Source organism: Tachypleus tridentatus, chromosome 2 (assembly GCF_004210375.1).
Source record: "Tachypleus tridentatus isolate NWPU-2018 chromosome 2, ASM421037v1, whole genome shotgun sequence".
In the NCBI taxonomy this organism is placed as follows: domain Eukaryota; kingdom Metazoa; phylum Arthropoda; class Merostomata; order Xiphosura; family Limulidae; genus Tachypleus; species Tachypleus tridentatus.
Window position 1 is genome coordinate 137,574,898 of NC_134826.1, and position 14,206 is coordinate 137,589,103.

General features: G+C 34.6%; 1 protein-coding gene across 4 annotated transcripts in view; it reads right to left on the reverse strand.

The window, feature by feature from the left end:
- Positions 1-4,059: 4,059 nt before the first annotated feature.
- Positions 4,060-14,206, reverse strand: part of LOC143245213 (uncharacterized) — a 72,472-nt gene continuing 62,325 nt past the window's right edge. For all 4 annotated transcript variants that reach the window (XM_076491307.1, XM_076491308.1, XM_076491306.1 and 1 more), the window contains exons 10-14: positions 11,279-11,359; positions 10,258-10,455; positions 8,494-8,579; positions 5,916-6,027; positions 4,060-5,480 (exon numbers count right to left, since the gene is read on the reverse strand). In XM_076491307.1, coding sequence (XP_076347422.1) covers positions 5,356-5,480; positions 5,916-6,027; positions 8,494-8,579; positions 10,258-10,455; positions 11,279-11,359 — 602 coding nt within the window. In that variant the 3' untranslated portion in view covers positions 4,060-5,355. The remainder of the gene's footprint in view (positions 5,481-5,915; positions 6,028-8,493; positions 8,580-10,257; positions 10,456-11,278; positions 11,360-14,206) is intronic.

Consider the following 14,206-nt stretch of genomic DNA (forward strand, 5'->3'; position numbering starts at 1 on the left):
CAATGGTTCTCAATAGCAAGAACATAAGTCTTAGTACAATCTTGTACATGAGGCCTAATGTCGTGACTTAATACAATTTTGTACACGGGTCCTCATGAGGCCTAATACAAGTTTATATAAGAGTCTTTGAGTATCGATTAAGATTTGATTTTTACGTTTCAAAGTTTCTAGCATTTTAAAACATCCAGTAAATGCTACTAGTAATCAGGTTTCTCAGGTGAAATAGACAATTAAGATAGGTTGCAAATTTCAAGTATACTAGGAATTTATAAACCTAAATAAGCTATTATAATAACAAAAACCATGTAGTATTAGTTATTAGACTTATTACTGAACATAAATAATTCATTGAATGTTATATTGACCAGATATACGCTTTTTAAAAGCACTGAACCGATACAGCTTCATTCACAAAGTCACTGAATCTTTCTGTACATTAGACGTCTTATTAACATTCACCCGTCTTTTATACGAAATACGACAAATTCTGGCGAATTATTCGAGATTTATTGTGATTTATTTGACTCTCTAAAGGCATTTTAAATTACCCCGTGCAACATTTCATGACACTGACACGACATATCTGATTAAGTGAGCTCAAACTAATTTTACCCACAATCCCAGGTTAGCCCTGAAATGAATTGCCGTAAGATGTCAAATGAAAACTTGAGGTACGAGGCAAACTGAGCTCTTTACGTGGTATGATATGCAGTTTTGTTTTGTTTTTGGTTTAAACAAATGATCATTAGTAGTATTTCGTGGAAGTAGCGAGTTCATACAGCTTTGGGATTTATTTACAAATAGCGAAATATTTAACGTAGCTGATTGTAGTTAGAAAAACATATTGTCTTCTTATCGAAGTAATGTTACTTGAATACTAGTGACCAATACAACTAAATAAATATGTTGTTTAATCACTAACACAACTTCACTTATAGCGATATTTTCAGAAGTAATATCAAACGTCAATAAAATAACGCCTTGTAATAATAAAGTAATTCAAGTCTTGTAGTAAAGTGATACAATAATACACTTAGTATCTTTCAAGACTATCATACCGGTATAATACATTTAGTATAGAAGGAGAGTAGTGCCTTGGTTGTTTGGAATAAAGCACAAGGCGCAGAATAGACTATCTGTGCTCAGCCCACCATGGGTATCAAAACCCGGTTTCTAGCAGTGTAAGTTCGCAAACAAACCGCTGTGCCACTAGAGGGCGAGTAGTGCTTTAAGTACTGTTATATCTTGTTGAGTGCTAATTACCATAAAAGGGTCAAGCTGTACTTACATCCTACTTTAAATTCAGATATTTAACTTATATCTTGTTAATTTACCATTTAGTAAAGTAAGTCTTCGGGTTTATAAAGTTAATTTCAGGGGTTCGATTACCCTCGGCGGACACAGCAGATAGCCAGATGTGGCTTTGTTCTAGGATAAAGCATACTTTATCATTTAAGGTAGAGTAAGGCTTAGCAAAGCCTTAAACACTACCATTGTAAAGTATAAGTAATAAGAAAAATGAGAATGTATTTTAAATGCTAACAAACCATATTAACATACTAGCAGTAATTAAAAAACTAGCAGTAATAATACATAAACTGCACACTAAAAACTAGCAGTAATAACACATAAACTGAACACTAAAAACTAGCAGTAATAATACATAAACTGCACACTAAAAAACTAGCAGTAATAATATATGAACTGGACATTAAAAAACTGACAGTAACAACACGTAAAGTGGACGTTACAAACCTAACAGTAACAACACATAAGCTGGACATTTTTAATCTAACAGTAGTAACACATAAACTGGACATTTTTAATCTAACAGTAGTAACACATAAACTGGACAGTACAAAACTAAGAACAAAAACACAAACTAGACTAGACATTACAAAACCAAGAGCAACAACATATAAGATGAACATTACGGAACCAACAGTAACAGTATATAAATTGTACATTATTAATCTAACAGTAACAATACATAAACTGGACAGTACCAAACTATGTTTAAAAACACAAAATAGACTAGACATTACAAAACCAACAGCAACAGTATATAAACTGTACAAATTCAAAGCCAACAGAAACAAGATATGAACTGTACATTACAGAGACAGAAGCAGCAATATATAAAATGGAAAGTACAAAACCAACAGTAAACACATCTGAACTGGACATTAGGAAATCTGAAGCAGAAAGATATACACTATACATTACAAAACCAACAGTAAACACATCTGAACTGGACATTAGGAAATCTGAAGCAGAACGATATACACTATACATTACAAAACCAACAGTAAACACATCTGAACTGGACATTAGGAAATCTGAAGCAGAAAGATATACACTATACATTACAAAACCAACAGTAAACACATCTGAACTGGACATTAGGAAATCTGAAGCAGAAAGATATACACTATACATTACAAAACCAACAGTAAACACATCTGAACTGGACATTAGGAAATCTGAAGCAGAAAGATATACACTATACATTACAAAACCAACAGTAAACACATCTGAACTGGACATTAGGAAATCTGAAGCAGAAAGATATACACTATACATTACAAAACCAACAGTAAACACATCTGAACTGGACATTAGGAAATCTGAAGCAGAAAGATATACACTATACATTACAAAACCAACAGTAAACACATCTGAACTGGACATTAGGAAATCTGAAGCAGAACGATATACACTATACATTACAAAACCAACAGTAAACACATCTGTAAACATATACACTATACATTACAAAACCAACAGAACACTATACATTACAAAACCAACAGTAAAGTAAACAGAACGTTGCAAAAACAGTAGCATCAACAACAATTATATTGGACGTTAAAAACTAGCAACAACAACATCTACACTAGACTGGGTGTTAAAAATCCAACATTAACAATTATATTGGACGTTAGAAAACTAGGAACAATAACATCTACACTAGACTGGGTGTTAAAAATACAACAGTAACAATTATATTGGACGTTAGAAAACTAGTAACAATAACATCTAGACTAGACTGGGTGTTAAAAAACCAACAGTAACAATTATATTGGACGTTAGAAAACTAGGAACAATAACATCTACACTAGACTGGGTGTTAAAAATGCAACAGTAACAATTATATTGGACGTTAGAAAACTAGTAACAATAACATCTACACTGGGTGTTAAAATACAACAGTAACAATTATATTGGACGTTAGAAAATTAAAAATAACATCTACTAGACTGGATGTTAAAAATACAACAGTAACAATTATATTGGACGTTAGAAAACTAGTAACAATAACATCTACACTAGACTGGGTGTTAAAAATACAACAGTATCAATTATATTGGACGTTAGAAAACTAGTAACAATAACATCTACACTAGACTGGGTGTTAAAAATACAACAGTATCAATTATATTGGACGTTAGAAAACTAGTAACAATAACATCTAGACTAGACTGGGTGTTAAAAAACCAACAGTAACAATATATACAGAGAAGGCATCAGAAAACCAACAACAACAATTTATAAAAGTAAATCGGCCTCCTTTTTAACGAGTAGAGGCAACTGAAATAAGTCTTTAAAATAACGTTAATTAACATGAAAAATAGTGATTTAAGTTTGTCTGTAAATTAATTTTTGAGTGAAGATTGTAAGGTAGAAGTTATTTCCAGTTATTTGTATTAACATTAAGTTGGCATTATATAATTATCTTTGTAACTACAAACAGTGTTACTGATTGTGAACATGAAATACATTTACACAATATACAAATTACTGTCAGCTTTCTGAGTCAAACAGAATTGAAACTAAATATTATGTAGATGTTGATCAGTGGTTCCCAACCAGGGGTGCGAGATAACATTTGTTTCGGCCACCTTCACCTTTATTCTTAAATAAATAATTACTGTGAGGGGTGCGAGAACATATTAAAATTTTTTAGGGGTGCGGGGCATAAAAAAGATTGGAAACCACTGATGTAAATGTTTCCCAAATGTTTCTTAAAATGGAAAAGAAATAAGTCAACAAAATATAATTCCTAACAACGTGAACTTTATTTATTACCCTTTGGTATATAACGGAAAAAAAAATTATTTGCATAACAGTAGATTAGGCTAACTTTTATTGAAATTAAGCCATAAGAAGTAGGAATGGATCCAAAGTCACGTTGCTACATCGAGCTACCTGTTGAGCCAAACGAGGGGAATCGAACCCCTGATTTTAGCGTTGTAAATCCGTAGACTTTCCGCTGTATAAGCGAGGGGGGGACAAATACGATACTATTTTTACTTTAACCGCGAGTTACCACAGTGGACAACAACTACAAGATACAATGTGGGATTCGAACATTATAATATTGCAAGATTCGAACTAGATTACACTGCGAGACTCGAACTTTCGTGTTATTAGCTGCATGTTTTCCTTTTTTAACCATTTTTTTTTATATTAGCTGAGGAAAAGTTTCGCAAACGTATACGAACTGTTTTTTAAATCATCTTCTGGTTCATTGTGTTAGAAAGAAACGAAACTAGCAGTGAAAAAAAAGGTGATCACCCCATATAGTTTTGCTATATAACTACTCCTTAGGGTGACACATATGTGATTTGTAATCGAGAAGGCCTGTTTTTTTATTTTATTTTTATATCAACATTAATCTGAAACCAACATTTTTCATTTTAATGAAACCTTAAACACTCAGGGTGGATCTGACCACTAAGGAAGGAAACGTTAACCGATGGTCATTATCACACGATGTAGGTTTTACTTTTACCAACTAATGAACCCACAAGCACTCTCTTCTCTACGTTCATTGGTAATGAGGCGATAACTCGTCTTATTATCGGATAAATCCACACGTGTTTCGCATTTACTGCCTCGTACATTGTGGAGAAACTTCGGTTACACGATACTTGTTTCATAATGACTATTAATTTATGGCAACCTTCTTATTTCACTGGTTAGTGATATACCACTAATGACTTCGACAAAATAATACCTTCCCTGAACAATTAATATATCCTCGCTACACGTTAAGCCTAAAGTAAAGTTAATGCGAACAAAAAAAAAAACACACAAACGGATAGTATTTTATCATTGTGGTCAAGATAACATGTATTACACTCCTATCCATGATCATAATCTTTATCCATATCTGTCGCAATAAACGTACATATTTATTTATAAACGAGTGTGTGCTTATTTATACATATAATGCTGTTACTTTATTTCACTCTTTGACCGTGGAAATACACTTAGAATATTGCACACCTTAATCATAAAATCTATGATCACAGCCATAAAATGTTGACCCTATTGAACTATTTCTCTTTATCACCGATAGAGGCTGCTGTCGTCAGTCATTATCACATTCAGGGCACAAACAACAAGGACAGCGACAAGCACGTGACGTAACAGCTGCTTTGTATCTTGAGCGCCATCAGTCTCTCTACATCCACCTATAATAAATTATAATTTTAAATTATTGAAACTATAACATATATCAATGTTACAATATCTAATTTGTTTATAATTTAGTGTTAAATTAATAGTTACAATATTTTGTTTAACCTTTCTAACACCAGAAGAACACAACGTTCCTAATTATTCACATAACAGCATGGTAAAATATTAATTTTAAACATCTTGCTACATCACCTAGAAGAACATCGTGAAATGATGTATTGAAACTCACGAAACTATCTTTTGGTAATTTATATATGAATATGTGAAAAACAATAGAATAACAAAATTTCACAGCAAAGTGTGAAAACGTACCAATACACACACACACACAAACTAATACGTTCATCATCTCAGAAAAGAAGACAAATTATATATAATTATTATAAAATGATTAAGTTTCAATGTAAAAACAAACAAACCCCACTTACCTTTATTTGTGACACTAAATACCCCTTGACCAAGGCTGTCAAGATTGACAGTTCGGACACAGGTCTGTGGACTGCTGGACACGTACATCTTCTGGTCATCTTCTGTGAAAGCCTAGAAATTATCAAGACATCAACATGTTAGCACCTTACCCGTTTAAAATATATAGGTATACACTATTTATAGTTGAGTTTCATTTTGTCTAAAAAAGTACTGGTTTCAAATAATGCTCAACGTTTGTTACAGGGTATGCTAATTCTGCTGTATTAAAAAAATACGATATTCAAGGAACGTTACGTTTCCGACAGTACTTGAAGCCAACAGTTAGTGTCAGCGTGTTTCGTGGGATGACATTTTTAATTTAACTTTAGAAACCTGATGTAGCAGTTCTTTAACCAGGTTACGTTTGTTTGTTTTGGAATTTCGCGCAAAGCTATACAAGAGGTATATCTGCAAGCAGTCCCTAATTTAGCAATGTAAGATTAAGGGGAAGGCAACTAGTCATTACCATCCACCGCCAACTCTTCGGTCACTCTTTTACCAAATAATATTGGGATTGATCGTCACATAATAACGCCCCCACGGCTGAAAGGGCAAGCATGTTTGGTGTGACGGGGATTCGAACTCGTGACCTTCGAGCTACGTCCAGGTTATGAACGTAACGAATATGTGGGTGGATGATACGACAAATAACATAAAAATTCCAACTTTCACACAATCTACTTATAACATATTACAGTGGTCATTACTAGCTTATCAAAAGGTTTCGATACACTTTAACAACTCAATTATACGTGATGATCAAGGTGATTTTGTAGGAAGAGGTAGCGGCCAAGGAAGTGGCGGTAAGAGTCACTTCTATTATCCACTTTCTACACCCAGCTCTTACTGTCCTTCCACAGTATTTCATATGAATAATCAATTCTCAAACGTTTATTGGTCAGAGACCAAAATAAAAAATTGGTATAAATAAAAATAATGGGTCTTCATATCAGCCGTATGGTGGCTGTTGGGGTAGAAATTTTAGCTGAGTTTATGTATTATTGTAACAGTAGAAACCATATTTTTCATTGGATTTTTCCCACAAAGAGTGCTAGCGAACTTTGCAAGATATATAAGATATTTATGTGCCATATCCCTACACAAGGTGTATGTCTTACAGAAAATTTAATATAGTTTTTCGGTGTGAGGAGGTGGCGCCATCTATAAAATTATTTAACGTTAATTTACGTCAACGATAATTAAGTGCTCAATAACAGCAATGTGCGATTTCACCTCTCTCCCCACCTCCAGTATTTAAGGACGTAGCGCCATCTATTAATGTACTTGATATCAACGTTTTCTTATTTAATATCATTAATACGGGCGTGTATATATATATTCTACTGTTAGCTTAATAAATTATGACTTACCTAAATTTCCTGATCTTCCAAATTTCGTGAGATATCATTGGGTTTAAGGAGAAAAATTGTTAACTGATTGTAATTCTTAAGAGAAATCGTTAATTAAGAGGGTGCAGAATTAATGAAACACAACCTTTTAATCTGTATAAGACAAACCATAAGAAACGTATATTTAGTGAACTTTGCGTATTACCAGGTACATTTAAACTATTTGTATATCAGAACTGTACTTAACCACGTGCCTGTAGTAAGAAACAAATAAGTAATACTGAAGAGCCTAAAAAATATTTTTATTATACATACAAAGAATATAAAACACTTTCAATATTTAAAATATAAATTATTATATAGTAAACACTGTTAAGGTATATTTGAAATATTGTATATTCAATGCATACTTATTAACGGATTTATTTATTATAAAATATTGGTATTACGGTTATATTTATGAAGTAAATATAGTAGGTCGTAATTTGTTTTGTAAAAGTTTGTAAGAATTTTAATTACAAAAATAGATTATAAAATACTCCATGATTTGTTTGTCTTGAATTTCGCGCAAAGCTACTCGAGGGCTATCTGCGCTAACCGTCCCTAATTTAGCAGTGTAAGACTAGAGGGAAGGCAGCTAGTCATCATGACCCACCGCCAACTCTTGGGCTACTATTTTACCAACGAATAATGGGATTGACCGACACATTATAACGCCCCCACAGCTACTCATGGGCTACTCTATAGCACTAAAATAGTTAAATAGCAAATCTTATAATTTGTTAGTTTGTTTTAAAATTTTGCGCAAAGCTACTTGAGGGCTATCTGCGTAACTGTCTCTAATTTAGCAGTGTAAGGCTAGAATTTAGTAGTGTAAGACTAGGGGGAAGCAACCACCACCCATCGTCTTTGCCGTCTTTGCTGTAACATGAACATTGCGGTAATGAAAAGAACACCAACAAATTCAAAACAAGGGGAACTGAAACACTTACTGGTAAACCTGTGAAGAGCACAAATCGCTGTCAATTTTGTTGATTTCATCTATAGGGGGGGGGGGCAACAACCTAATTCTGCAAAATTATTCTGCTTTACGAAACAGGTGATAAAATGCGGTAGTAACATAAGTATTTCTCCTCTGGACTACAATTAGAACGCGCTTACGACATTAATATAACTCGAAGTGGCTCACCATGCAGTATCGCCTTCTTGTCTCCGGAACACTTGCAATAACAAAGTGGGTCCCATTTTCCTTCCAGCTTCCTTGACATTGAAAACCTAAGAATTCAGATAAGAGGCACTTGAGTCTCTTCTTACAAGTTTATAAGCAGTTGAAAACGTCCAAGTATTTTTAGGTTTCGGTTTTTATTTTTTGTAAAACTTTCCTTCGTAGCACTGAATCCGAAATTTGCTACAAATTTCGACGATGTGAAATTTTAAAAATTAATTTTAATGGTAATGGCACAGCGTTAAGAAATATCATACCTGAAGCTATCAGCTACGAAACACTTAACATAAGTTATGAGCTGTGAATAATTTGTAGTAACAGAGAACAAAAATTAAACAATAAAAATATCTCTCGTGTATTCACACGCCATTTTGAAAAATCTGTTACGTCTTCTTCAAAACCTGGTGTGAAGTACACACAAAAACTATCCGTCTCTAATTTTGGAGTGACAGAAAAGAGAAAAAGTAACTTGTTAAAACTATTCAGCCGAAATTATTGAGCTATTGTAATGGAACAGTGGATTTGACTGTCACTCTTATAACAGCCTTAAACTTTGGATGGCGATTTTTCTATCGGTAATGGGGCGTGAACCAGGGAACCTCCGATACACAGTCCGATACATTAACCAGTGGGCCGTGCTCTGTCCTTCTTGAAGAGAAGTTTGATTCAGTCTAAACAAATAACTATCCGTTTATAGCCATCTAATTTTGAGTTAATAAACACTAAGGAAGGCAACTAGTGAATAGCGCTCACCGCCACTTCTTTGGCTACTCTTTGCAGACCGAATACTGGGATTTGATTGTTACTCTTATAACTCTTCTATAGCCTCAGTGTGTGAAGAATATTTTGGACACAACAGGCTGCCACCTATAAATATTCAACTTTACAACCCGGGAATGCTGATGAATAGGCCATGCCCGCTCATTCGGAACAGCTACGCAATAGCATTGATACTTTGTATATCTCAGATAATTATCAGATAATCGACTCTGATATCATTATACCCAGTTTATAAGTTTCCTGGAAACGACTTGACTATCATTACATCCAGGGCTTGACAAGTTTATTGGATACGACTTGACTATCATTATGTCCGGGGGTTGACAAGTTTCCAAGATAGGATATGACATCATTACATTCAGAAGTTTACAAGTTTTCTAGATACGATATGACATCATTATATTCAGAAGTTTATAAGTTTTCTAGATACGATATGACATCATTACATTCAGAGGTTTACAAGTTTTCTAGATACGATATGACATCATTACATTCTGAGGTTTACAAGTTTTCTAGATACGATATGACATCAGTACATTCAGAGGTTTACAAGTTTTCTAGATACGATATGACATCATTACATTTAGAAGTTTACAAATTTTCTAGATACGATATGACATCAGTACATTCAGAGGTTTACAAGTTTTCTAGATACGATATGACATCATTACATTTAGAAGTTTACAAATTTTCTAGATACGATATGACATCAGTACATTCAGAGGTTTACAAGTTTTCTAGATACGATATGACATCATTACATTTAGACGTTTACAAATTTTCTAGATACGATATGACATCAGTACATTCAGAGGTTTACAAGTTTTCTAGATATGATTTGACTATTTTTATATCCGGGAGTTAATTAGTTGTTTTAATTATGATAGAATTAACTTACGAATAATTTCATAAACTCATATATTTTCTTCTCCATAAAGCAATCCTTACTTTTGACTTTGTTTTCTGATGGACACTGCGTCCGAAATTCCAGCTGATCATGCTCGTCACAGGCTGCTGAAAGAACTGACCGCTCAACGCAAGCGCGGTCATCCAAACCACTAGCAACTAGTTCTGCAAACTGTGGTTTCGATTCTATCATTGTATACTCTCCCACAACTGGACAACCAACCTTCCTGGGGTCCTTGGCTACAAATAACACGAGTCAGATTCAAATCCACGTGGAACTTTTGACATTTCAACTAAGTGCTATATGACCTTTGGCATCTTTATTGATAGAAACCAATAAATATATTAAGTATTCTGCAAGTGTTTCTAACTTTGTGTTCTTTCTCAAACCAAATCAGTGCCCTATAGTACAACTTAACCATTTCTATAGAATAATTTCATCATTTATTAATTTTTCTTAATCCACTTAAGAAGATTTTTCTAGCGGTAATGGGGCGTGAACCAGGGAACCTCTGATACACAGCCCGATACGTTAACCAGTGGGCCGCGCTCGGTCTTTCTTCTAGACAAGTTTGATTCAGTCTAAACAAACAACTATCTGTTTATAACCATCTAATTTTGAATTAATAAACATTAAGGAAGGCAACTAGTGAATAGCACCCACCGCCACTTCTTGGGCTACTCTTGGCTGACCGAGTAGGTAAATTTTTATATCATAAATTAATACCAGTTACTTAATTCACAAAGACTGGTCGGTACAATCACCAAGATATTAAATTTATTTCAGATCCCCACATGTTAGTGGAGAACTAGGAAAATGATGCTCTAACACATATGATTTACATATGTTATACCTATAGTTGCTTATAAAATTTTGATAACGCAGAGTTGTTGTGAATAACACAAAAATTCTATTTATACGATTAACTAAAAAAAATAGTCTTTCGCTGTTTTAATTGAATTTCTTTACGTGTTTAGCTAATATTTGTTTTATAAATATTTCATTTTTTCCATCGGTTTTTTTCATTACTAAAACACCGACAGAGGGCGAGAGCTTACGTACTCGTTAGGGTTACGTATCTTTCATCAGCTGAATTAAAGACTTCTTCAGAGCATGCTTCACTGGCGTGCAGAACCTGGTTACCTGGAGAAAAAAAAATGTAAAATAGACACGTCATAGCGTAACAAAAACATTAGTCCAATCACAGTAGTTTACACACACGCTAGGAAAAAAAAATATTTCAGTTATCAGATTCACAATTACTCGTCTTATTTACTGAGTGCATCTGTTGTTGTTGACACCATCTGACACATACCGGGAAATCATATTTTTAATTCAAAAATACCACAGGCTCAACGTACATTCTTGACCAACGGACACTAATATGGCCGAATTAAACTTGGTGTTAAAAAGTTTAAATACTATTTTCAGAGGAAGAATATTCGTTGAGCAAAACAGTTAAACGGCATGAAACCAAAGGATACTACGTCACAAAGAAAGGACGTCTTGACTCTTCAATGTGGAAATATTCCCATAAATCATAGTTTTGAAACTGTACTTCAGGCCAATCTTGGATAATGCTCCCATACACATACTGAAGGCTAGAGCTACGAAGGAAAACTTATTTTGATTCTAAAAACTCAAGAGCGATGAGACTTGATTTGTTTCGAATTTCGCGCAAAGCTACACTACGGCTATCTGCGCTAGCCGTCCCTAATTTAGTAGTATAAAACTAATGGGAAGGCAGCCAATCATCACTACCAACCGCCAATTCTTGGGCTACTCTTTTATCAACGAATAATGGGACTGACCGTCACGTTATAACGTCCTCGCGGATGAAAGAACAATCATGCTTGATGTGACGGGGATTCGAACCCGCGACCCTCGAATTATGAGTCAAGTGTCTTAACCACCTGGGCGAATATAAAATGATTAACACTTTATAACAATTTACACTGGAAGCTGAACTTCGGCTATTAATCCACTTTACTAGCTATCTTTAATATCATTTGAAAATTAACGACCGACGCGGATAAACATTTTAATTTATATATATGTATATATATTTGTTTGTTGTTGTTTTTAATTTCGCGCAAAGCTACACGAGGGCTAACTGCTCTAGCCGTCCCTAATTTAGCAGTATTAGACGAGAGGGAAAGCAGCTAATCATCACCACCCACCGCCACCTCTTAGGCTAGTGTTTTACCAACGAATAATGGGATTCACCGTCACATTATAACGCCCCCACGGCTGAAAGGGCGAGCATATTTGGTGTGACAGGGATTCGAACCTGCGACCCTCAGATTGCGAGTCGAGTGCCCTAACTACCTGGCCATGCCAGCTCTGGAGCAATGAAACTAATTAGTTAGGAAAATAACAAATGTCAAGGAAAAGTCAAGTACTCCAGCTATACCTTGAATTCAACGATACTTTTCACGGTAGAAGAAAGTGGAGTCAATGTAATGTTATGTCTACTTAGTCTCCTATAGGAACACCAGTAGAATTTCGTACCTTTGGTTAGCTTTCGTGTTTTTGGAAGTGACAGTGTTGTGTGATACAACAAAAAATAATTTTGTTATACTGGAAACTGTTGTGTCATATGACTAAACATAATATTGTTACACTGGATCTGTTGTGTCATGTGACTAAACATAATATTGTTACACTGGAACTGTTGTGTCATATGACTAAACATAATATTGTTACACGGGAAACTGTTGTGTCATACGACCAAACATAACCTTGTCACACTGGAAACTGTTGTGTCATAAGACCAAACATAATCTTGCCACACTGGAAACTGTTGTGTCATACGACCAAACATAATCTTGCCACACTGGAAACTGTTGTGTCATACGACCAAACATAACCTTGTCACACTGGAAACTGTTGTGTCATACGACCAAACATAATCTTGTCACACTGGAAACTGTTGTGTCATAGGACCAAACATAATCTTGCCACTCTGGAAACTGTTGTGTCATACGACCAAACATAACCTTGTCACACTGGAAACTGTTGTGTCATACGACCAAACATAACCTTGTCACACTGGAAACTGTTGTGTCATACGACCAAACATAATCTTGCCACACTGGAAACTGTTGTGTCATACGACCAAACATAATCTTGTCACACTGGAAACTGTTGTGTCATACGACCAAACATAATCTCGTTACACTGGAAACTGTTGTGTCATACGACCAAACATAATCTTGCCACACTGGAAACTGTTGTGTCATACGACAAAACATAATCTTGTTACACTGGAAACTGTTGTGTCATACGACAAAACATAATCTTGTTACACTGGAAACTGTTGTGTCATATGACTAAACATAATCTTGTTACACTGGAACTGTTGTGTCATATGACTAAACATAATATTGTTACACTGGAACTGTGGTGTCATATGACTAAACATAATATTGTTACACTGGAACTGTTGTGTCATATGACTAAACATAATCCTATCAGACTGAGAATTAATAAATATGAAGAAAGTGTCTCCGAGGGAAACAAGGAACTTCCAGCTTCGCTCAAGTAACTGTGCGTAAGAAATAAAACAGTGTTTGTTTATCTACTAATAAATCAGAGTAATGGCTCCGTTCACACGATTTGAGTAAGCATATAATTGCTGTAAAAATTAAAGATGACAATATTAGCGGGCGAATGCAACATGTCTCCGCCATGGAATCCTAACATGGCAAATTTTTGACACTGAAAATCGTGAAAACCACAGAAAAATGAAAGCTTGTCTATATCACTGGATGGGATTGTGATATGACATCTTTGTATCAAATCCCATGTCAGCTGGTTGACAGACACATCAATAGTTCACATGGAACACAAATTGTACATTTTCGCTGCAAAAACTGACCAAAAGACAAAAAGTGTCTATATCTTTGTGACCTGTAAATAACAGTTGTTTTACTAAATTCCACGTGAATGTGCTGAATGTGGCAATGTAAGTGTTAACCCCCCCTAAAA